The sequence below is a fragment of the Sciurus vulgaris genome (assembly GCF_902686455.1).
Source record: "Sciurus vulgaris genome assembly, chromosome: 2".
Classification (NCBI taxonomy): Eukaryota; Metazoa; Chordata; class Mammalia; order Rodentia; family Sciuridae; genus Sciurus; species Sciurus vulgaris.
Window position 1 is genome coordinate 106,445,605 of NC_136462.1, and position 26,493 is coordinate 106,472,097.

At 38.5% G+C, this 26,493-nt stretch overlaps 1 protein-coding gene and 1 long non-coding RNA gene across 4 annotated transcripts in view; one reads left to right on the plus strand and one right to left on the minus strand.

The window, feature by feature from the left end:
• LOC306653087 overlaps positions 1–25,984 on the minus strand; it is a 64,444-nt gene extending 38,460 nt beyond the window's left edge. For both annotated transcript variants that reach the window (XR_013761633.1, XR_013761634.1), the window contains exon 1: positions 25,531–25,984. This is a non-coding gene — a long non-coding RNA (uncharacterized lncRNA). The remainder of the gene's footprint in view (positions 1–25,530) is intronic.
• A 220-nt stretch (positions 25,985–26,204) lies between these two features.
• Positions 26,205–26,493, plus strand: part of LIPC (lipase C, hepatic type) — a 131,288-nt gene continuing 130,999 nt past the window's right edge. For both annotated transcript variants that reach the window (XM_079125923.1, XM_079125922.1), the window contains exon 1: positions 26,205–26,339. In XM_079125923.1, the coding sequence (XP_078982049.1) occupies positions 26,255–26,339 (85 nt within the window). In that variant the 5' untranslated portion in view covers positions 26,205–26,254. The remainder of the gene's footprint in view (positions 26,340–26,493) is intronic.

A 26,493-nucleotide genomic window follows, 5' to 3' on the forward strand; every position in this document is an offset into this window, starting at 1 on the left:
ACTAGGTGATCATCCTAATAACGGGCTTGAGGATCATCACCCTCATGTTTTGTCAGCAGAGGGTTTGCAGTGAGTAGCAGAGGGCTCAGACACAAGTGTCTGACTCACAACTGGGAAGTGGGGAGGACTTGCAACATGTATTTGATGAGCAGTTTTATTTATGAATTCACTCTATTTTTTCCATCCTAATATTCCCTACCTACATTTTAAATTTATCTTGCATTGATTGTATCTTTAAAAAGTGGCTTACATCCTTTTGAAGCAAGACTAAATACACAGAAAACACAAATATATTTATCAAAAATCCATTGAATTCTAATAGGATGGGAGAGAAAAAAGTACAAAGGCTTTTGGGTCCAGGAAGGGAAATTTACATAATTCAAAGTACCTACAACATATTCTGTGTAACATCAAATAGAATAACTTTACTTGATATTCTTTGTTGAAAAATACATACATACATGATTGATTTCAAGAAAACTGGAATTTCTAGTACAAAAGAGGGATAATGACTTGGTACTCCTAACCAAAAAGTGACCTGAATAATTAGGGGACAACTAGATGAACTTGCTCACAATGGATGTGGGTAGTCCTTGTAAAATCCTGGGGTGCCATGAAGACACACCATCTGGGAAGTACTTAGTGGTTTCTAAGAGAACTCCTCCGTCCTGCACACTGCAAAAGCTTTGCAAAATATGCCAAATAAATGGGGAAAAACAAGTAAGAGGCACTATGCCTACATTTTCAATAATTTTGCAGGTAATTCTCAAGTTAACCCAGAAAGAAATTATTTAAGTACTCAGAAAAGTGAATATTATCCAGGGCTTTAGAGTTTTTTTAATCAATAACACTTTGAGGTAGATGTTTTAATCTCTACTTTTTTTCAGATAAGGTTGAGAAAGGTTAACCAATTTATGCAAGACCATATAACTACTGAGTAAAGGAATTTAAGTCCAGTACTGTCTGTTTCTAAAAGCAGATTATTACTTCAGTCTATTCCAATATTTCCCAAGCTCAAAGAACACAAAGTCTGAGGCTACATCCCAGACCCTCAGGATCAGAATCGCTGAGGAGCAAGACAGTTGCAGTGGTGCACACATATTATCCCAGCAACTCAGGAGCTGAGGCAGGAGGATTAAAAGTTCGAGGCCAGACTCAGTAACTTTTTGAGGCCCTAAACAACTTATTGAGATCCTGTCTCAAAATAAAAAATGAAAAGGACTAAGGATGTGAATCAGTTGTGAAGCACTCTGGGATCAATGGAAGTGTGATGTTTAACAAGAAACCGATGATGATGATTATCAGAGAAGTTTAAGAAAACTAGCTGATGGGGTGACATCAGCTCCAAGTGGCCAGAGGCCAGAGGATCGCAAGTTCAAGACCAGCCTCAGCACCTTAGCAAGGCCCTAAGCAACTTAGCGAGACACTCTCTTAAAATAAAAAATTTAAAAACGGTTGGGATGTAGCTCAGTGGTTAAGTACCCCTGGATTCAATCCCTGGCACAAAAAAGAAAAGAAAAAAAAAAAAGTAAAAAAGTAAACTGCTTTATTGTATCAGATGGAAAAATGAACCCTTATCTTCCTCTGAGTGATCAAATAGAAGCCATCAGAGATTCAAAGCATATGCAACTAAAAATAGGCCATGTCATTCTGGAGTTTATCTGATTATATTATGGGCTGTTTATTCCTAGGTTTGATAATATAGTATTTTCTGATTGAAGGTTATCTAGATTCTAAAATACCAAGAACATTTTGAAAAGTTAAAAATGGGCTTTAGTTTAAACCTCAGACTTTTTTAGCTTTCTTCTCTACCTCACTGGATCTTGAGGAGCAGCAGTGAATAAGCATCCAATTTGAATCTCTAACAGTTTTAATGGATGCTGCAGATCTGGGTGTGCAGGGGCTGGAGGGCTACTGGAAAGAGGCACAGTCCTGAACCTGCTTGTCCCTCCAAATCACCTTTCCATGGACGAGCAAGTTACACAGTGCAGGAAGTAAAAAATCCACCATCGCTTGTTTTGTTTTTCCTGGTTTCAGTTTTTGCAAGCCTGATGAGAAGAGCCAAGGCACAACAAAGCCTGTGGTCTCAATCTCCAACACAAGAGCAGGCGACCTACTTGTACAACCTAAACATTTAGTTAACTAAATGGAAAGCAAAGCCGTGGTTCCCGACAAGACTGCATTTAAATCAAGCTGCGCAGGGTTGTGGTGCAGCCGGAAGTGGAGATGGACAAACTGACCTGAAACCTGAGGACATCCAAGGGGCTTTGGACCTCTGCTTCTCGGCAGTTCTGTTGTAAGTTATTCCCATGATCTCAGAGAGAATCTTGAGAGATTACTCCCATTTCGAGCATAGATCTTTGTGTAACACACTTGCTTTTGATGCTCTTGCCAAGAAACTTGCTTTGAATGAGATCCCAGACATGCTGCCAATACTAAGCAAGTAACGACAATTACATTTCACAAATAATCGAATATGCTTTAAAATGCTTCCATTCCTGACTGTTCTTGATTTCATTTAATTTTCACCAAAACTCTGAGGTTGATATGCTCATCAACATGATTTTATAGATGAGGAAATTGGTTGCTTCTTCACAGGGTAACTTGTAGAATGCCCACAGCTCGAGGCCAGGAGCCCATCTCATGGCACAATGCTACCTGCATCCCAGAGGACTCACAGATTTAGGCCATTCACCTTTCAAAAGATGAGCTCTCACACCGGATTAAAATGTAAGGCCCAACAATGCAATATGCTTACTGCTTAAAAATAGATATCTATAACAAAAAGATGAAGAAATGCTAAAACAAAAAAGTTTTATAATTTTTCAGGTAAAAAGACAACAAGAAAGCAGTTGGGAAAGGGAAGTTGGTATCATATAAAAGAGATTTTGAAGCCAAAAATATGGTGGGGTGCAGAAAAGTTCTGATTATGATGAAAATTGAAAATCAAAAGCTAAGGATTACCAAAGTGGCAGATACACAGAGAAACAATGAATAAACAAGTACTTGCAGTGAGAGGTCCTCATTTTTATTTTTTTCTTATCAAAAAATTAGGCAACCTTAAAAATTAAAGAAAAAATTCAATAGATAGAAATTCTGAAGACATTGAAAATGTGACAAAAATAGTTACAAAATTGAAAAAAAAAAAAAACAGTGGTTATGAATACAATTAATAAACTAGAACCCACAGACATATATTGAAATCAGGGCCAATATACATTGTAAACTTTTTTCAATATATAGGACATTAGTACCTACATGCTACCACCCACATAAGATTCCCAAAATGAATTAATGGGAAAAAAATACATTTTCTCACCATGTACAATAAAACTAAATGTTCATAATATAAGTAAAACCAATGAAAGAAGCCTTGGGTAAAATGGTGACCTGATGTACAGATTAGGCAGGTGGCCCAGGGTAGACTGTAACTCCATTATTTACTGCTGTGTGACCTGGGTGATTTATTGAACCTCTCTGAACCTTGGATTCTTCATCTAGAGATGTGACTCTGTTTTGCAAAGTATGTGTGTAAGTATGTAAAGTAAAGACAAAAGAGGTAAAATAAGTCACATGATATGATCCCACTTTTTAAGATACTTACATTTTAACTAGAAAGAAAGTGTCGAGAATTTGTGTTGTTTGACTGCAAAAGCTAGACGATACATGCCTAAATGCTAATAGAGGTTATCTCTGTGCCTGAGACTTCTGACAATTTTGTTATTTTGCGCTCTTTATCTGTAATTTTTCCACTAGGAATCTATAGTAAATGCATAATAACATGATAAGAAACATGAACATAAGTAAGGACTTTTAAGAATAGAAAATAAATATTAATATATTGTGTGCTCTGCAGACAGAGGCTTCCACAGACTGGCAGTTATGTGGATTGCTGCCACTGTCACCTCATAGCAAATTCTGTGTACTCTCTGTCTCCCCCTCTCTCTCCCCTGCCACCCCATCTATATAACATAACACCGGGATAACTGACAATCAGAATATGCACCACAAGATGAGATCATCATATTGTATCAGTATGCAATTCCTTATTTTAACTGTTAAATTTCTTGATTTTTGTAAGAAAAATGTCTGTCTCAGGATACACATTGAAGTATGTAGGTCTGGATGTAGGTAGGTATGAACTTATTTTCAAATGATTCACAAGGTAATTCATCTTCATAGAGTGAACGATAAAGCAATCAAGGAGAAATATAAACAAAAGGTGCATCCGAGTAAAGTGTGTACAGGAGTTCTTTAGTCTTTTAACATTTCTGTAAGTTTAGAATTATTTAAAAATAAAAATTTACAACAACAGCAAACAAACAAATGAGTATCAACTTCTAATAACAAGAATTCCCCTAAGCAACTAGGTCATGTAGGAAATTAAAAATATAATAATAACTTATGGAATGCTATAAAATTTAAAACAGTGAGAAGGTGTGGATGAATCTAAAGATGTAAATCTATGAGTTTTTGGTTTAGAAGTATGAAAAAGAAAAATAAACATCTAACTTGAAATCTTATGTACAGAGGCAACATGAAAAGAGAAAGAAAATAATAATAATAAGTACAAAGTAGAAAAAAGAAAATCAGTGGATATAATAAATTTTAATGCTCATTCTCTGAAAAATGTATGAGATAGATTAAACCCTTAGAAATATAATAGATAAAAGAAAAGGTATAAATCAACAAAATTATAAATAAGATATAATTTCACAACCGATAAAAAGAATTTTTAAATATAAATGATTGCAATGTTCAATTTATGATAACTTATTTAAAATGGTTTTAGTCAAACAGACAACACAAAATATAACATTGGCAGACCAGATGTAGAAAACATGAGAACAATGATGAAGGAGAAAGAAACTGAGAAAGTTATCAAAGAAACATCTCATCCACCAAAAGAAATATAAGGACCTGAACAAACTAACTAAGCAATATTTCTAACTATTCAAGAACAGATTTTTTCCATGTACTCAGTTCCAATTATGGAAAAACATTACCTCACATGCTATTAATTCTAAGAAACAAGCATCATCCTCATCCACAAACCTGTGGAAAATGCCACTCAGGCACACATACATAAGCACACAGTTCTGGGATGGCAAGTATGCACTAGTAGCAATTCCCATAAAAGTAGTTTTAAATATTAGAAGCAGGCTCAGATACATAGTAGATTTTCCAAAAGTGGGAAATATTAGAAGCAGGCTCAAGCACATAGTAGATTTTCCAAAAATGGTTGCTGGATAAGTGAATAAAGAAAACACAATTAGCAATGTCCACTAAGGACAGGAGAGGCAGGAATGGCTTGGCGTACCATTTATTTGCTGACTTTTATAGATCACTTACTCCGTGTCAGGCCTAAAGAGCAGAAGCAGGAAAATTATTTTCAACTGAGCTTATATAATTCATGGATAAATTAAAGCCATAGCATATGGGGACCAATAAATGTAAATTCTAGAAATACCAAAAGACTACAACCAAACACACAATACCTTTTATTAAAGAATTACTTTTTGTGTTTGTTTGGTTTGGTTTGGTTTGGTTTTGGTGAGACTTAACAGAAAGAAAAAATATGAAGAAACTAGGGATACCCCTGAAGGAAAAGACTATACATATGACTACATGGAAAGTTAAAACTGTTCAACGAAAGTCACCACAGGTGATGTGAGAAGAAAAAAAAATGTAAGAAGACGGTATTTGCTGTGGAGGACTTAAAATCAGTAATAAAAACCAGTGAACTAATAGAAATATGGCTAAAAAATATAAACAGAAGAGGACATCTGAAAGACCAATGACACATAAAAAGAAGTTCAACCTCACTACTAGTAAGAAAGTTGAAAATTAAAATAATGAAATACCATTTTAGATTCATTGAACTGGTGAAAATGAAGGAATTTCACATATGCTAGAAGTTCTCACTTGTAGATCATGAATGTTCACTGCAACAAATAAAAATAGCAACACGAAAAATATGAATAAACAAGTACCTATTAACCCAGTGAACAATCGTGATATACTCACACAATGGGGCCATTTATAGCAGTTTTACTAACACAATAAATTTTGAAACTATAATAGTAGAAAAAACAAGTTGCAAATAAAGATGTAGAATGTAAAAGTTTGAAAACACATAAAATGAAGTATATATTTTATAGATTCATACATATGTTGCAAAAAAATACTAAGTGATGAGAACTATAGACATCAAATTCAGGATACAATTGCCTCTGAATAGGAAAAAAAATAGAGTAGGTCTGGGATGAAGCACATAATTACACAGGTATTCTACTTCTTAGAAATAGGAAGCATTTAGGGGAAAACAGGATTTGGTGGAGCTGAGAAGCAGGTGGTAGGCATACATACTCATTATATTTATGTGTTTGAAATCATTAAAATGCTTAAATATTTGCTCCCCAATTTTAAAAATACATAAAAAGTATAAAAACATATAAGTAGTATACTAAATATGTCAATCTCATGAATGGGTAATTCATAAAGAAAATATGCAATAAAATGGGGGTGGTGTAAATTCAATTTTAATCTTTTTTTAAAAAAGTAAATTAAAATGTGCGTATACCATTTTGGCTTATCAATTTAGCATGAATTACAAAAATGTTAATAAGCATAAAGAGTGGGAACAGAAGAGAGGACACACCCATTTCCTGTTGATGGGAACTTAAAATGATAGGAATTGGAAGATTCAAGATGGCAGACTAGAGGACGGCTGCACTCCTGGTCTCTCTGTGGCTTGGTATTCAAGCAGCAGGAATACTACTTCTCAGGAAGGTAGGTGAAAGAGGGATTCCATCAAAATTACAGTGTCAGAAACTCAAGGTCCATTGAACAAAGAAAGAGTGTATTGCAGAAGCAGCAGCAGCAGGGTGCTGGTTCACCACAGAAGCAAGGGAGAAAATAGCAAGAAGCTCAGGGACAGATTTGATAGGGGAAATCCTGAGATCAGAAAAGCAGCCTGTTCTTAGCTGATCCAGAGACTGCACCACAAACTGGAATTTGAAAAGTGCTCTGTGTTTCTCAACTGGCAGCAGAGAGCTGAGGTGGGAGCCATCTTGAGGAGGTCGTGCTGCAGCTTGCTACTTCAGGAGCTGGGAGATCACAGCAAACATTGCTGTACAGTTCTCATGAGCACCTAATATGTGGCCTAGGGCATACCTAGCAGAACATGAGTGAAACAGGCACAAAGAAGAGTATATCTGGGAGGTTAAAGCCAAAAAATTGAAGGGGAGCCCAGCTGGCTTCTCCTTTGAGTCTTACCAAAGTGGGCTGGGAATCTGAATAGATGGATGTGGTTACACTCAGGGACTAAGCCTGGGAAGACTGTGTTTGTGGACAGCAGAGTATGCAGAGAATTGGTTCCCTTGCCCCACAAGTAGAATTCTTGGGAGGCTCCTGAGGTCCAGACTCCCAGCAGAGATCTGCAACTGCTAGACCCTAAGGGTGTGTTGATCTAATCTCTCCAGAGCAGACAACCCAACAAAGATCCTAAGGCCTGATGAGACTGAAGCCCCAGTTGCTAAAACTCCCCTCAGAGAACTTTGCAGCAACCTCCCCCTGGGAGTATGTGGATATGATCTGTGCCATCAAAACTCCAATCCACAGTGCTGCCCATTCCATCCTACCTTATAATGCTGAGAAGGGAAGCTGAGAGATATTTCAGCCAGCTTCAGTTTGAGGCCACCCCAACTGGCAGCTTGGTGAGCAGCACAAAAAGAGAAAGGTGTTAACAATACCCAGCGTGTTTGCGCTCCCCGTGCCACCCACCATCCCATCCCTCTCTTTACAAAGCTCAAGAAGAAATGGAAAGAATGAAAGTTGGGTATAGGTGGTGACCATCCATTCTCATTAACTCTCATAACCACCTCAATGGAGACAATTCCTTCAATTTTCATTAAGAATCCTTTTTCCTTTTTTTTTTTTTTTTTTTTTTTTTTTTTGGTGTGTATGCGTGTGTTCTTGCTGTGCTGATTGGTTCAAGACATATATACATTTTTTAAATTTTTTTTGCTTTTTCTTTCAAGGGTTAGGGGTTGAGGTTTGTTGATTTTGGTTTTGTTTTGTTTCTGTTTGCTTCTCTTTTTCTCTTGTCTTCTCCCACCCACAGCCAAATTCTCTTGCTCTTTCTTTCTCTCTTCCTGTACTTTGTTTTTCCTGTTTTTTCTCCTCCTTCCTTACAACCATCACCTATGACATCTCTTCTACATTCTTTCTTCACATTTTGAACATTGTAAACTCTTTTCTACTTTCCTATCACATTTTCTTTTCTCCTAGCGAACTGTAACTTAACCATCTTCAGAACTAATTAATTGGTTTGTATAACTTCTCCCCTGCCATTCATGTTGGAGCAATTATTATGGCTATGGAAAACATAGTGGACAAGTGCTGTTGGCTTCAATGCCAAATCTAGGTTATCATTAGTTGTTGTTTCTGCTGTGACAGTGATTGACCCCATGATTCCTGGTTTTTGTTTTTGTTGCTGCTGCTGTTGTTTTTTTGTTTTTGTTTTTGTTTCTGTTTTTGTAATTAATGTTGTAGGTGGCATTGAGACAACTGGGTATTTATTTTAATGCTGCATATTGTTTGCACCAGTTGCTGCTATTGTTTGTTTCTCCCTATTCTGTGCAGGGCTGGGAACCTACAGGGACATTACAAGTTCACCAGGTAGAGACTATGTTTCTGATAAGTTCAGTCAAAAGATAGCACACCCTGCTCTGTACACAAATTAACAATGCTCATACTTCAGCTATACTTTAATACAAAGAATAGAAGAGATTAAAACCCAAATTAGAAATCATATTCCAAGTAGGAAAGGCTAGGAGCAGGACTCAGGTCCTACTCAACGACGTCCCCTACTACAGCAAAAACAGAGCACCAAGACAGAGGCTGCAGACACCATACCTGTGTCGGGGCCTCCATCTAGATCACTCTAGGACACTTTGGCAAGAGTAACCTGTGCTCTAAAAAGGCCACATATAAGAGTGTAAAAGAAATCCACACAAAAGATTAATAAAAACCAACAAAGGAATACAAGAAACATGAAAAAAAAATAAAGTAACACCTCCTGAAGTTCATGATTCACCTGTGATTGACCCCAACTACATAACAGTGGGTGAAAAAGCAAATAAAAAATTCAAAAGAATGATTGTAAAAATAATCAATGAATTCCAAGAAAACACAGAAAAATAGCTGAGTGAATTAAGGAAGTCAGTACAGGACATAAATGAGAAATTAAATGAGGAGAGAGAGATATTTTTAAAAGAACCAGTCAGAAATCTTGGAAATGAGAGACCCAATAAAGCATACAAAATGTTCAGTTGAAAGTCTCTTTAATAGAGTAGACCATACTGAAGACAGAATCTCAGAGCTGGAAGACAAAGTGGCCAGGCTTGAACATTCAGACAGTATTAAAAAAAAGAAAATAAGTAACCATGATCAGAGCATACAAGAGCTCTGCGACAACATTAAGAGACAAATTTAAGAATCATTGGAGGGCTGGGGTCATGGTTCAGCGGCAGAGAGCTTGCCCAGCAGGTGCCAGGCACCGGGTTCAATTCTCAACACCACATAGAAATAAAATAAAGGTCCATTGCTAACTTAAAAAAAAATTTTTTTTAAAAATCACTGGAATTGAGGGTTGTGAGATGCAAGCTGGTGGAATGGATAACTTTTTCAGGGAAATAATAACAGAAATTTTTCCAAACCTTGAAAATGAGGTTAACATCCTGATACAGGAGGCATTCAGAATCCCACAAAGATAAAATCAAAAAAGAATCTCTCCATGACACTTCATAATTAAAATGCCTAACGTACAGAACAAGGATGGAATTTTAAAGGCCTCAAGAGAAAAACCTCACATCACATCACATTTAGGGGCAAGCCAACCAGAATTACTTCTTATTTCTCAGCACAAATTCTAAAAGATTGGAATGAAATGGTCCGAGTTCTGAAAGACAGTAACTGTCACCAGGAGCAGTGATGCCTGCCTATAATCCCAGCAACAGGGAAAGTTGAGGCAGCAGGATCACAAGTTTGGGGTCAGCCTTAACAATTTTGCAAGGCCCTAAGCAACTTAGTGAAAGCCTGTCTCAAAATTAAAAAAAATTAAAATTCTGAGGATGTGGCTCAGTGGTAAAGTGCTCTTGGGTTCAATCCCCAGTAAAAGAAAGAAAGGAAAAGAAAAGAAAAGAAAGAGAGAGAGAGAGGAGAGAGAGAGAGAGAGAGAAGGGAGGGAGGGAGAGAGGGAAGGAAGGAAGGAAGGAAGGAAGGAAGGAAGGAAGGAAGGAAGGAAGGAAGGAAGGAAGGAAGGAAGGAAGGAAGGAAGGAGGGAAGGAAGGAAGGAAAGAAGGAAGGAAGGAGAGAGAGATATGACCAAGATTGCTATATCCAGCAAAGCTATCCTTCAAAAATCTAAGAGAAATAAAAACTTTCCGAGATATATAGAAACTAAAAGAATTCATGACTACTAAACTGAGACTACAGAACTTACTTAAAGGAATACTCCACACAGAAGAAATAAAAAAAAACAAACCCCAGAGTAGCTAAGTAAATGAGAATCAGGACCAAATTAAACATGATAAATAAATCAAAATGGCAGGAATTAATAAACATCTCTATGATAACATTGAATGCAAATGGTCTTAACTCTTCAACTAAAAAACATAGGCTGGCAGAATGGATTAAAAAGCAAGACCCAACTATATGCTGTTTGCAAGAGACTTGCCTTACCAGCAAAGACAGTCACAGGCTTCAAGTGAAAGTATGGAAATTGATATACCATGTGAATGGACCTTGAAAACAAGGAGGAGTAACAACCCTCTTGTCTGAAAAAGCAGACTTCAAACCAAAATTAATCAGAAGAGACTAAGAAAGTCACAATATACTGGTAAAGGGAATAATCCAACAAGAAGATATATGATAGTAAATATTTATGCTGCAAACATCAGTGCAACTAATTACATAAAACAGACACTACTCCTCAGATAGACCCCACTGCAATAATTTGGGGTGATTTCAACACATCTCTCTCACCATTAGACAGGTCATCCAGATATAAACTCAGAAAAGGCTCATTGGACCTGAAAAACATTATAAGTTAAATGAACTTAACAGACATCTATATAATATTTCAATAGCTGAATATGCTTTCTTCTCAGTGACTTATGGAACCTTCTCCAAAGTAGACCATATATTAGGCCACAAAGCAACTCTTAGCAAATTCAAAATTTTTTTTGATAAAATTCCTTGCATCTTATTATATCATAGTAGGATGAAATTAAAAATCAACACCAAAAAACCCTACAGAAACTGTATAAACACATGGAGATTGAACATACACTTTTGAACTTGATAGAAGAAATCAGGGGAGAAATTTTAAAATTCTTAGACTCAACTGAGAATAGTGATACAACATACCAGAACTTCTGGGACACTATAAAGTTCAAAGAGAAAAGTTGATAGATATGAGTGCCTACATAAGAAAATCTGAGGGCTGGGGGTACAACTCTGTTGGTAGAGTGTTTGCCTTGCAAGTACAAGGCCCTGGGTTCAATCCTCTGCAGCACAAAAACAAAAACAAAAAAATTTGAAAGATTTCAAATAAAAAACCTAATGTTGTTAAACTCAAGTACCTTGAAAGAAAATAAACACAAGTCAATTCCAAACCAGCCAGAAGGAAGGATATAATTAAGATCAGAGATAATATCAATGATACTGAGAATAAAAAGTAATACAAAGGATCAAGGAAACGAAGAATTGGTTCTTTGACAAGAAAAACAATATTGATAAGCCCTCAGCCAAAGTAACAAAAAGAAAAAGAGAGAAGACACAAATTGATAAAATTAAGAGATGAAAATGGAAAAATTACCACAGACATCATAGCAGGTCATTGGGAACTATTTTGAAAATTATAATTCAATACATCAGAAACCTAAAATGAATTGCTTATTTCTAGACATGTATGACCTGCCAAAATTGAATCAAGAAGACATAGAAAACCTAAACAGACCAATAATTAGTAATGAGATAGACATAGTAATAAGAAGTCTTTCAACAAAGAAAAGTCTAAGGCCAGATGAATTATCAGCTGAATTCTATCACACCTTTAAAGGAGAATCAATGCCAACGTTCCTCAAATTATTTCATGAATGGGGATGGAATACTTCCAAATTCATTCTATGAAGTCAATATCACATTCATACCAAAAATAGATAAGGACGAATGAGAGAAAGAAAACTACTGACCAATTTCCCTGATGAATGGAAGCAAAAAGCCTTAAAAAATATTAGCAAATTGCATTCAATGCAATCCCCATCAAGATACCAAATGAAATTCTTCACAGAACTAGAAAAAACAGTCATAAAATTCATTTGGAAGAATAAAAGACTCAGAATAGCCAAAACAATTCTAAGACAAAAAAAAAAAAAATGCTAGAGGCATCACAGTAACTGACTTCAAATTACATGACAGAGTTATAGTAATAAAAACTGCAGGGTACTAGTATAAAATCAGACAGACAAATGGAAGAGGAAAGAAGACACAGAGACAAACCCACATATCTATAGTCATCTGATCCTTGACAGAGGATACAAAAACATACATTGTAGAAAAGACAGTCTTTTTAACAAATGGTGCTGGGAAAATTGATCATCCATATGTAGAAGAATGAGACTAGACCCTTACCTCTCACCTTGTACGAAAGTCAACTCCAAATACATGAAAGACCTAGAAATTATATCAGAAACTGTTCAACCCCTAGAAGAAAATGTAGGGTCAACCCTCCAAAATGTAGGTGCAGGCAATGACTTTCTCAATAGGCCCCTTAAAGCTCAGGAATAATGCCAACAGTTAATAAACAGAATTAATCAAATTAAAAAGCAGCTCAGCAAAGAAAATAAATAAAAATGTGAAGAGAGAACTACAAAATGAGAGTAAATCTTTGCTAGCTACTCTTCTGACAGAGGATCCATATCTAGAATATATAAAGAACTCAAAAAACTTAACACAAAAAATAAACCAAATAAGCCAATTAATAAATTGGCAAATGAACTAAACAGACACTTCTCAAAAGAAGAAATACATATGGCCAATAAATATATAAAAAATGTTTAACATCACTAGCAATTAAGGAAATGCAAATCAAAACTATACTGAGATTTCATCTCACACCAATCAGAATGGCAGTGATCAAGAATACAATCATACATGCAGGACAGGATATAGAGAGAAAAGGACATTTTTACACTGTTGGTGAAATTATACATTAGTACAACCCCAGTGGAAATCATACGGAGTTTCCTCAAAAATTGGACATGAAACCAATTATACTACTCCTCACAATATGATCCAATTATATTAATATGATCCGATTATACTACTCCTCAGAATTTTTCCTAAAGAGTTAAAGCCAATAGACTAAAGTGAAACATGTATACCCATGTTTATAGCAACACAATTTACAATAACCAAACTATGAAGCCAGCCTAAGTGTCCATCAACAGATGAATGAATAAAGAAAATATGGCACATAAACACAATGGAGTTTTATTCAACCATAAAAAAAAATAAAATTATGCAATTTGCAGGAAAATGGATGAAACATAATGAGACCATTATGTTAAGTGAAATAAGCCAGACTCAGAAGGTTAAAGGTCATATGAGAAAATTTGAAAATTATAATTTAATACATCAGAAACCTCATATGTGGAATCTAGAGAGGAAAAAGAAAAAGAAAGGTTGAGGTGGGGAGTCTCATGAAAATCAAAGGGAGATTAGTAGAATAGAGGAAAGGGCGGGGGATAGGGGAGAAGGGAAGGGAACTGCTGGGGAGTTATATTGACCAAATTTTATTGTTATGCTCTATGCATGTATGAATATATAGCAAATGCTCCATAATGTACAACTATAATGCACCAATAAAAAATATGGGGGAAAAAAAAGCCAGGAAGAAGGTCAATTGAGAAACCAAATCAAAATCAGTCCTCCTTTCCAATTTTCTAAAGACTGGCCCTGAAGTCCTTTGAAAAAGGAAAATAAAACTATAGCACTCATTTTCTCTTCTAAAAAAATGAAAGGAATTTACTTATTATAGCAATATAATGGAAAGGGAAAATAGATATAAGCGTAGATATGGATAGGTGAATGGGTAAGATAGACATATAGATATGAAAACTTTGCCCCAGCCATTCAATTTTAAGAATTTATGTTAAAGAAGCAGTCAGAAATGTAGATCAAGATTTATGTGTATGTTTACAGCAACTTTGTTCATAATAGTGATATATGAGATATATTAAAGTTAATAAAAACAATAGGCCTCATTCTATGAAGCCAATATCACACTGATACCTAAACCAGACAGAGACTCATCAAGGAAAGAAAATTTCAGACCAATATCCTTAATGAACATCGACGCAAAAATTCTCAACAAAATTTTAGCAAATTGCATACAAAAACATATTAAAAAGATAGTGCACCATGATCAAGTGGGTTTCATCCCAGGGATGCAAGATTGGTTCAACATCAGGAAATCAATAAATGTAATTCACCATATCAATAGACTTAAAGTCAAGAATCACATGATTATTTCAATAGATGCAGAAAAAGCATTTGATAAAATACAGCACCCCTTCATGCTCAAAACACTAGAAAAAATAGGGATAGTGGGAACATTCCTTAACATTGTAAAGGCCATATATGCTAAGCCCATGGCTAATATCATTCTAAATGGTGAAAAACTGAAAGCATTCCCCCTAAAAACTGGAACAAGGCAGGGATGCCCTCTTTCACCACTTCTATTCAACATCGTTCTTGAGACTCTGGCCAGAGCAATTAGACAAACCAAAGAAATTAAAGGGATACGAATTGGAAAAGAAGAACTCAAACTATCCCTGTTCGCTGATGACATGATTATATATTTAGAGGAACCTGGAAATTCCACCAGAAAACTCTTAGAACTCATAAGTGATTTCAGTAAAGTAGCAGGTTACAAGATCAATGCTCATAAATCCAACGCATTTTTATACATAAGTGATGAATCTTCAGAAAGAGAAATTAGGAAAACTACCCCATTCACAATAGCCTCGAAAAAAATAAAATACTTGGGAATCAATCTCACAAAGGAGGTGAAAGACCTCTACAATGAGAACTATACAACACTAAAGAAAGAAATTAAAGAACACCTTAGAAGATGGAAAGATCTTCCATGTTCTTGGATAGGAAGAATTAATATTGTCAAAATGGCCATACTACCTAAAGTGCTATACAAATTCAATGCAATTCCAATTAAAATCCCAATGACGTACCTTACAGAAATAGAGCAAGCAATTATGAAATTCATCTGGAAGAATAAGAAACCCAGAATAGCTAAAGCAATCCTTAGCAGGAAGAGTGAAACAGGGGGTATTGCAATACCAGATCTTCAACTCTACTACAAAGCAATAATAACAAAAACGGCATGGTATTGGTACCAAAATAGAAAGGTAGATCAATGGTACAGAATAGAAGACATGGACACAAACCCAAATAAATACAACTTTCTCATACTAGACAAAGGTGCCAAAAATATGCAATGGAGAAAAGATAGCCTCTTCAACAAATGGTGCTGGGAGAATTGGAAATCCATATGCAACAGAATGAAACTAAACCCATATCTCTCACCATGCACGAAACTAAACTCAAAATGGATTAAGGACCTCGGAATCAGACCAGAGACCCTGCAGATTATAGAAGAAAAAGTAGGTCCAAATCTTCACCTTGTTGGTCTAGGATCAGACTTCCTTAACAGGACTCCCATAGCACAAGAAATAAAAGCTAGAATCAACCACTGGGATAGATTCAAACTAAAAAGCTTTCTCTCAGCAAAGGAAACTATCAGCAATGCGAAGAAAGAGCCTACAGAGTGGGAGAATATCTTTGCCAATCATACTTCAGATAGAGCACTAATCTCCAGAATCTATAAAGAACTCAAAAAACTCTACTCCAAGAATTCAAATAATCCAGTCGACAAATGGGCTAAGGAAATGAATAGACACTTCACAGAAGAAGATCTACAAGCAATCAACAAACATATGGAAAAATGTTCAACATCTCTAGTAATAAGAGAAATGCAAATCAAAATCACCCTAAGATTCCATCTCACCCCAATTAGAATGGCAATTATCAAGAATACGAGCAACAACAGGTGTTGGCGAGGATGTGGGGAGAAAGGTACACTCATACATTGCTGGTGGAGCTGCAAATTAGTGCAGCCACTCTGGAAAGCAGTGTGGAGATTCCTTAGAAAACTTGGAATGGACCCTCCATTTGACCCAGCTATCCCACTCCTTGGCCTATACCCAAAGGACTTAAAATCAGCATACTACAGAGATACAGCCACATCAATGTTCATAGCTGCTCAATTCACAATAGCCAGACTGTGGAACCAACCTAGATGCCCTTCAATTGATGAGTGGATAAAGAAACTGTGGTATATATATACAATGGAATATTACTCAGCCATAAAGAATGATAAAATTATGGCATTTGCAGGCAAATGGATGAAATTGGAGAATATCATGCTAAGTGAGATAAGCCAATCTCAAAAAGCCAAAGGATGAATGATATCGCTAATAAGTGGAGGATGACACATAATGGGGGGGAGAGAAGGGTTAGTGTTAGGGTTAGAGTTAGGGTTAGGGAGGGGGGCAAGTATGGAGGAAGGAACTACTGTGTAGAGGGTAAAGAGGGGTGGGAGGGGTGGGGGGAAGGGAAAAAATAACAATGAATCAAACAACATTACTCTATGTAAATTTATGATTACACAAATGGTATGCCTTTATGCCATGTACAAGCAGAGAAACAACATGTATCCCATTTGTTTACACTTAAAAAAAAAAGAAAAAAAAACAATAGGCAATTAAGTCAATCATGGTTCATCTCTCGAATGCAATACTCTATAGTTATTTTTTAAATATTTAATGCTACTAAAACGTGTCATTAATAAATTGCTAGCATATGGGTGTGCAAGGACTCATACACCTTGTTTAAAAATAACTATATACACAAAAAAAATGATTTGGTTGTATCCACATCAAAATACCAATAGTAGTTTTCTCTGCATATAAAATTGTGGATCTACTTATGCTTTTCTTTTTGTTTTTCTCTATCTTCCTATTTTTTAATAAACATTTATTGATTTTTATGATAGAAAAAGTTATTAAAAATAAAACACTCACCAAAATAAGATTTGGCTGATTAAAGACTTACATATAAAATCTAATTATGGAAGAACTAGCAGAAAATAGAAAAAAGTGTTTATCAACTCTCTGGGGGAATTTTAACTGTCTCAGCTTTGAAGTAATTGAAATGATTGCACTATAAAAATTAGCATTACTAAAGATTTTTTAAAAAGGGAAAGTATTTCTATCAAACATTATAAAGAACTAAGATGTATCATAAATAGCTAATTCAATTTTGTAAAACAGATGTCAAGATTCCAAAAGATAAATGGGTAAAAAACAGGACCTTTCCCATAAGGGAAATACAATTAGTAGACAAACATAATGGGAAATATATTCTCACTAGAAATCAAAGAAATGTAAATGAAAGCAGTCTAAAAATGACAATTTACATATTTAAAAGAAACTACAAAAAATGTTAAATGTTAATATCTAATGATGGTGAAGCTGCCCAGAAAATTATCTGTACATTCATTTATAACCATATTGTTCATACAATTTTATCAGAAATATTACCATTAAGTGTTCATTCTGAAGAAATAATTTGGCAAAATCAGAAAGGTCACTCCGTATTTCCTTGACTTCTAATTGTTAGAATGCTCAAGGCTCAGTTCTTTGACATCTTTTCTCTATCCATTGCTCTGTCTGGAGATCACCCATACCCTCTCTCCTCATGGGTCTCCAGGGAGAAAGCAGGCCAGAGCAGAGGTATTAGTGGAAGTGGGGTAGTAGGCTCTTGTAGATAGTTCAGGGGCTCTGAACTCAGCCAGAGAGAGGCCAGCAAAGACAGTCAGAGAAATGCCTAAGGTGGACTTTATGTCTAGGAAGTACCAGTGAGGTCCCCAGGAATTCCTTCCTCCATGCCATCTCAGAAAGCCCTGCCCTGAAAGGAACTGTCCTGTCTCTCTGCCGGAGATCACCCTGGTCCTGGAAGAGAAGGTAAAAGTCTGCTCTCAAGCCAAGTCTAGAGATCTCTGTGTTCCACAGATGGACTCATCCACTCAACCCAGACTGGGGCCTGTGCTTCACCGAGGTCCTTCTATGGCTTAGGGATGTTTGGACATTTGCCATCTCCTCATTCTCATGACCTTGTGAGATAGGAATCCTAGGATTCATTATCTGCATTAGTCATTATCCATTGCATAAAAGTTAGAACTTAGCTGAGGCAGAGCTAAACTCAACCCTGACTTTTCTGCCCTCAAATCCATGTCCCTCTCCATGGTCCTGTAACCAAACACTCCTTAGTGAGGGCAAAGCCAATCAACACTACCAGGAGATGAAAAGCGGGAAGAAAAGTTCTTTACTTGCCACAGGTGAGGAGAGCACCACCAGGGATGACTCCCCAGCAGTGCCTCTCTGAACAAAGGAGCAAGAGGATTTTTCTGGGGACACTCACACACACCCAGCCATGTCAGTGCACAGAGAGGTGGGTACATTCCCCACGTGGCATGCTCAGAAATGGCAGATGAAAAGCCTGGGGAGGGGGAGAATTCAGCTCAATGGTGAGACTGCAGCATGCAAAGTTTACTCTGGGTCACCTAGAAGAGAGACTGGTGGCTTCGGCAGGATTAAACCAGTTCCTTGTGGTCTTTTCAGGAGGACCTTATCTGAATCAAAACAACTTGAAGAATTGCAGCAGCTTCTCCATTGCCCTCCCCACCTGGTCCCCAGAAGCACAAGTGCTTAGTCCTGAATCTGCCAAGCAGCTAGCAGTCCCAGGTTTGGCAAGAGATCTTACTACACTTGTCAACAGACCTTCACCTCCTTCCTGGCTTATGCCTGTGAAAAATGGACAGGGGAAGTTGTTTTTCTATCAAGAGCTTAAACAAGCAGTTTTGCTCTAGAGATGGTGTGATAACAAAAAGAAATTGTCCCCAGAGTCAAGGAGCCCTGTGTAAATCTGTGTTTTCCTCTATTCCACACTGGTTGACCTCTGAGTCCACCCATGGCTGTTTTCTACTGTGTGAAAAGGATGTTGGGCTCTCCCAGGGTCTTCCATGCAGCCTGACAGTCAGATTGGAAGATGGGGTGGAACCCTAGAATAACAGCCTTCTCTCCAGGGTCTGGCTCCAGGCGCCATGAATTTAAAAGAAGCCTAATCACAGCAATATTTTTGTCTTCCTATCTCTGAGTATTGCTCCTTCCCCAGCCCAGCTTCCTGGGGCAAACCTTGACTCTGTGCCTCCCCCACATTGTGCAGGCCTCCCCTGAATCATCTGCAAGTTTTTCAGTGTGTAGGGATTAAAATTGAAGTTAATGGGATCAATCCACGCAAGCACCCTCACCCTAGACATACAGGAACGCCCCCTAGGGTTGATGAAATCCCCCATTCACCCAACCCAAAGGGAAAAAGTAAATTTCTTGACAGTGGATTTGCATCTATTCCTCCGGGTTGGGTTGTGTGGACATTTACATTTTTTTCTGCTGCTGGGCACACACTGCCCCGGAGGCGCACAGACTCCCTGACTCTTGGATATGGTCCCTGGACTCTGAGAGTCAGACAGGGGAGAGACTCACCCATGAGTTCTGGATTACCTGGCTGCAATGCGTCACCTCCAGGCCTTGGGGTCCAGTCCCCACCACCCATTTCCCACTCCACCAGCCTGTTTTCACCATTAACTATAGAACATGAGAAAATGAACCGGTTGCCTCAATTTAAATTCAGGGTTAGCTGGTCTTTGGTAGATGATGAGAATCACTCAAAAAAAAAAAAAAAAAAAAAAAAAAAAAAAAAAACCCAAAGCAAGTACTGGAGTGTGAGTACCCATTTTTACATATACATAAAGAAGTACACAACAGCTTGCATGGTGAATTTTAAAATATATAGAAAACATAAACCCTATCTATGCATTTTTTAAAAAACACTGCGAATAATTCTCCTCCTTTTCATTATTTTAGTTAAATGAGCAGAACAGAAGGAAGGGAAGGAAGATGTGAGGGACAGAAAATCAGAAAGAAGACAAAAGATTGCAGTGAGCAAAAGCAGCAATAGCTGCCGTGTGCTGAGCACAATCCGTGGTTTTTCGGATTTAATCCTATGAGGCAAATAATTCTACTGCTCTTAGTGTAGAGTGAGGAAACTGAGGCACAAAGACTAAATAATCCAGATTCCCGCTTAATGGGACTAAAAAAGAAGGAGCCAGCTTAAACATCCACTTCTGTGATCACAGTCTCTCCCAAGAGACAGACACAGAAAGAGACTGCCGTTCCTCTGGAAGGAACTCTACCGTCTTATCATTAGAATTCTGTATCTAAGTACTCCCTTATCATTTCCTAACAATAGGAATTAGAGGGGAAATGCTGCGCTTCAGTGGAAAGCAACGCCCCGTCTTCTCCAGCACAGCCCTCCCGGGTTATCTGATTCTAGTGCTCGCCGCCCTTGAAGCATTTTACCACTGTGTAACTTGTAGATAACTAATAGCAACACAAAATGCAGATTTTGTCCTATCCTGTAGGCCTTCCGTTGGCTTCACGTTTGCTTCCATTTTCACATTCATTTCAACATTCTTTTATCCAGGTTAATTCGTGGGGTTGTTGGCTTCTCCCTGGAACGGATTATAACTTCCTTCCCTGTTTCCTCATTAATGGGTGTAATAAAATATTTAGCATCTGCTCATTTTTATATTTGACTAAGAGTCATGATTTTTACTTTCAAAATTTTATGCCAAGGGAGTAATTAAATCAAAACCTACCAAAGCTACCCCTGGCTTTCTGGAGGTCCCTAGGCATGCTCTAACACCAGTGGTTTCAAGGGTACCTGGACGGCCATTGATGGCACATGAGCTAGGTCTTTTGTGGCATAACCATGCCCTGATGACTTCCTGTCAAACACAAAGCTTCAGGGGCCTTTGCTCTGGTACCCTCCTCTTGGCTGGTCTTCTTTACTATTGACTGGGGGAAAATAACCTGTTTATAAATTACATTATTCTGTCATACTATAAAGTCTCCTTTATTTCCATCTTCTGCTAAATCTCATGATCTATTTTAAGACTGGTTTCATTAAATAGCTGAGAAGGGGCTTAAGAACATTTGTTTTTAAAATAACAACAACAGCAGCAGCAACAGCAATAATAATAATAATAATAATAAATAGGTGTTTATGAGTCTTTTATTTTCTTTGTCCCCTAACATAGATAAGGAGAAGATTAAACTCCAGTCTAACTCCTTTCCAAATGAGGACATGGTCCAAGCCAACACTTTAATGAGGTTTCCCTACTTGTTTTTATCATATTCCACTTGTTTTTGCCATATTCCCATGAAGGATAAGTATGTCCACACAGATCAGTTGGTGACCCAATAAAAACATGGTCCCTTTCCTATGGCAGCCTGGCCCTGGGCAAGAGTAAAAGCAAACTGAATCACTTTTCTATGACATAATCCTGCGAACTTCATAAATTTCATCTTAGAAGTGGAATAAGAGAGTGTAGAAGTCCAGTTCAGTCCAGGGAAAACCAGCCATGGAGGGATTAAGGGCTTGGGGCTTATTAGAAGTGACCCTGGGACTCAGAAACCCTGATGTCCCCACTCTCTGAGCCTTTTCCTAGTGAGATACAACTTTTTGCCAATCCTTAACCTAAATATCAACTGTAAACTTAGAGAAATAATACTGCCAATCCAAATGCTATTGTTTTGATTATTCTCTGGTTAGAATGCCAGCAAGGACCACCATTTTCAGGTAAGGTGTAAATGGAAGCAAGATGAAAGCAAGGAAGTCTGATTGTGAATACAAACTGCTTCTCTCCTCGGTGAACTCCACCTTGGTCCCAGTCTTTTCCTCCTCCCCTCAGTCCCAGGATTTGCCCTCTTTATCCCTATAGAGTATTTATTTCTCTTCTTCTGATTCCCTTTCTTATCACCGTGACTCTAAAGGAAAAGGTTACATTCAGGTCACCAAATGCCAGGCTCTGGAAATCTCTATTTCTTCAAGAAGCTCTTCAAATTAAAAGAGATCAAGCACTGGGCAATTTTTTTAAAAATCTAATTATAAAACCATTATTATTTTAGTCTGAGGATTATAAACCAGAGTGCAGTGTTACCCAAATTAGAAAAGGCTTTGAAGAATCACACAGGAAGGAACCACAGGGCTCTGGCACAATCCATGCTGATGACTCTGCAGGCTCCAACCTTCAGGCCTCCAGCCAGCCCCCCTTTAGTCCATGGGAAAAGGAGAGTCCTCAGTAAACTGATGGGCTTTGCTGGCCTTGGAGATGAGCAAAGACCCCACTACTGGATCTACTGACTATATAGCCCTGAAAACTTGCACAAGATGAAGGTTCTCTAGGCCCTGACCTAGAGGCTGTGACTCACTTGTTCTCAGAGTAAACATGTAACTTGTCCGTTTACAAAGTTGCCCAGGTGACTCTGATTCAAATGTTCAATTGGATTCTGGACCACTGGTCCAGACCCTTCTGGCTTCCTGCCACTTTTATTTTTTGCTAAAATTGTATTGCTCTGGTCTTGTTTATACCTCCTGGACACTCTCTTGATCCCCTAGGTGAATTTAAAAGAATAAAAATAATAAAAACATCTACATTTAGCATTAGGATTGCTGAGGGCTTTGTGTGCATCTCCTCCTGTAGTTGGATCAAATGAGTATTTTCAGTGTCACTGTATAGTTGAGGAAAACTACAGTTCAGAACATTAGTGTCTTATCCAAAGACACCCAGCTAGTAAGTGATAGACCAGGGATTTGAACCAAGATCTGTGTTATTGCAAAGCCTGGACTCTAGACCATGGAGTATATGCCTCCAGAATCAGTCATTGTAATTTATGGAACTTCTATGATGAATAGGCACTTGGCTGGACACCTCCCATACAAATCTCCAATACTCGTGAAGACTTGTGTTTCTAAAATGTGACTCTTGGTCCCTGGATTCTGATGTACAGAAAAGGTCTTTGTTTTCCATAAGCCATCTGAATTACTGACTCCAAACTACTATCTCCAGGACTCCCTGGGTTCCTTCTCTTACCCCCAACCTGTTATCCATAGTTCTGGACCAGACACACACCCATGCATGGGGCTGGGGCAAGCACCTGGTCCTCTGTCATCAGTCCACATAGGTGATCACCGACTGGACCCGTCGGCATGGAAGTCTTGCTGTGGCTCCAATCCCTAATTTGAACCATCTGCTGACATACACAGGGTCATTTCTTCTCTGAGTTCTTACCTTCTAGCAGGGCTTCTGGGAAGCAAGGGACCATCTGTTCTGCTCTCAGACCCAGGGAAAATTCTCTCTCCCCACCTCCTCAAAACAAAAGAAACATTCTTTCTATTGATGTAAAGTTACAGGGTTCTTTCTCCCCTCACCTCTCTTTGATATATTCTAGCTGTTAGCTGATCTTCTTTGGCTAGAATTCACTTACCCTAAGGTTCTATGCTTCTGGAAGACAGAGTTCTGTAGACTTCTCTCCACTTTGCCCCTCTTTCATAGGGAAAAGACCAAGAGGACAGGTTGGGAGAGAAATAGTAAGTCGATATCTCAAACACCATCTCAGGCACGTGCTATCTCCTTTTAGGTGAGGAGATAGGACCCATTTCACATAGCTAGTGGACAGTAAACCCCAGATCCCAGGCTCTGGAAACCTTCTATTCAAACTCTAAGAAGTCCTGACCTCTTGCCTTCCAGGACTCTTTCTGACCAGTTCCAGGGAAACACAACAGAACTTGTGCCCTAACTCCCCACAGGAAGGGGGGGGGGGCCCACAGCAGGCAGGAAGACCCTGGGTGGAGGTAGAAGTAGGCAGCATCCCCAAAAGGGGACAGACACCCACTCCTCTTTGTCCTGTTCCAGGAAAGCCTCACAGAACCTGAGTTGGCATGAGTTGGTGGTAGAGGTTGGGGTGGGCAGGTAAGGGAATTATAAAAGCTAGAACAACTTTGAAGGTCTCATCCCATGTAAAAAGTGGTAAGAAAATTTACTCTGCCAAAAAACACAAAATATTTTTGGACAGGTTGGTATCTCAGAGTCACTTGGACTCACCAATGTCTTGGTGAGTTAATCTGCAGAGCCAGGAGGGGGGTTGACATTTGTCATTGGCAGCACCCTGAGGAGAAGAGCTGAGAGTAGGCTCAGGGAAGAGAAGCCCACGGGGATCATCAGCTGGTTTTAGGCCCCAGCTTTATAGGGAAAAGCATGTGAAACAGGACTTTCAGATCCTGCTTCACTGTGCAGGGTAAGAAGGAGCCAGTCAGGCATCCAGGGCAGAGACTGTGCATTTGACAGGATGGTCTCCATATTGCAGCCCTTGGAAGGAGATACAGCTGTGGGACGAAGTGTAGTCAAGCTTTGACTTGGAGTCAAGACCATCCAAATCTGCTGGTGGCCCCAAAGTTCCCTTAAGTCGGGCTTATCCAAACATCGTATAACCAGCTCCACAACATGCCCACTTGGCTAAGCGCCATCTCAAACTCCACACAGCCGAAGCTGAACTCCCAATCTTCCTCCACCAAACCTGCTCCACCAATGGCTTTGCCTACCTCAGCTGATAGCAGCCCCATTCATCTACTCACTCAACCCAAAAACCTTGACGTCACTCTTCACTCCTGTCTGTCTCCCACCATCCCGCATCCTAGCAGGCAGCAAATCTATTCATTGTACCTTCAAGGTACATGCAACACCATCCAGCCACACTGTTATCATGCTGGGCCCAGCCACCATCCCCTCTCATGGGGTCAACTGCAATGCCCTCCTAAGAGATCTCTCCACCTCCACCTTTGCTCACTTGCAGATCAGAGTTAGCTTTTAAAAATGATTCAACTCATGTTACTTCTCTGCACAGAATGGCTCCTCATGTCTCATATAAAGGCCAAAAGTTTATGATGATCTCTCTCTTACTGTACTCCTTGCTATTCTTAGAGCATACTTAACATGCTCTGACCTCAGGGCCTTTGCACTGACTGCCTAAAGCACTTTTCCCCCAGGATTTCCATGGGGGCAATTCCCTCAACTCCCTCAAACCTTTGTTCTAAGTTCAACTTCCCAACGAGATTCCCTCTGTCCACTTTGTTTAAAATCACTACCTCTTCCCTCCTCAACCCTTTTCTTTTTCCACAGTTCTTACTGCATCTACCAATCTACATCAATCTCTTCTTTATTATGTCTATGGTCTATTATTTGACTCCTCCTACCCTTATTGATACATAAACTCCACAAGGACTAAAATCTTTGTTTTATTCATGACTGTATTCCAAATGCCTAGAACAGTGCCTGGCACCAAACAGATGAATAAAGTTTAAATAGTGCTACAGAGCCAAGGAAGGTGACCAGTGTCCTGCACTGCCACATTCCCATCCCCCTACCTGGTTTTGCTGAGTGGCCTTTCTTCTCAGTCCTTCCCTCAGTTGAGCACTAATTAACACAGAGGAGGAAAGAGCTGTTTACTCTGGGGCTATCGCTCAATGGGATCCTCAGCAAGGACATCTTTGCTTGATTCTCTCAACTCCTTGCACTGAAGTCCAGGACGTTCTGCCCCTTTCAGCTGTAGAAACATTTCCTTACCACTCTTTGGCCACAGGCATCAGCAATTTTGCCAAACTCAAGAGAGGATGGACCCTCTGGGGTTCTCAGCAGGCAGGGTGTTTTCCTGCTCTATGAGCTTAATCTGCAATTTGAAATCCGTGAGAGGCATCCCCCCACTGCAGTGCTGCCAGAGAGAGACTTGAGCAATGCAGAGGCCACCTACTCCTGACTTTTGACAGAATTTCCAAACACAACACGTTAACTTTAAATTGACTAATTTGGAACTATGACCTTCGCCCAAGAAGATAAGAAAACATGACAAGGTATTTTATTTTCAAAATATATCAGAATTAAAAGACACTTTTGTGAATGGATCTTTTTGGTATTAGATATAAGTAGATTTGGGGTTGGGGCCATCAAAGAAAATATCCACACACGAAACAACATGTTAAAGGTTAATAATTAATGGCAGCCTTCCCTAGCAAAGTATTAATAGACATTCTGGTCTCATTAGCTCCAGAAATTAGCAAGAAGACCTCAGACCCTGGGTGAGAGAGGAGAAAAATGGGAAATCCCCTGCGTGTCTCCATTTTCTTGGTTTTATGCATCTTTACCCAATCAAGTGCCCCTGGACAGAGCCTGGAACCAGGTAAGAGCCAATCTTTTCTCTGGAGATGGGCCTGGATTTTTCTTTGTTAAGTGTGTGTCACAGAGATTGATCGCAAGGGCTAGAGCTTGCTTTAGAGCATAGGAGGTGGTTCATAGGAGTGGCACCACAGGTTCAAGGGACATGTAGCACTTTG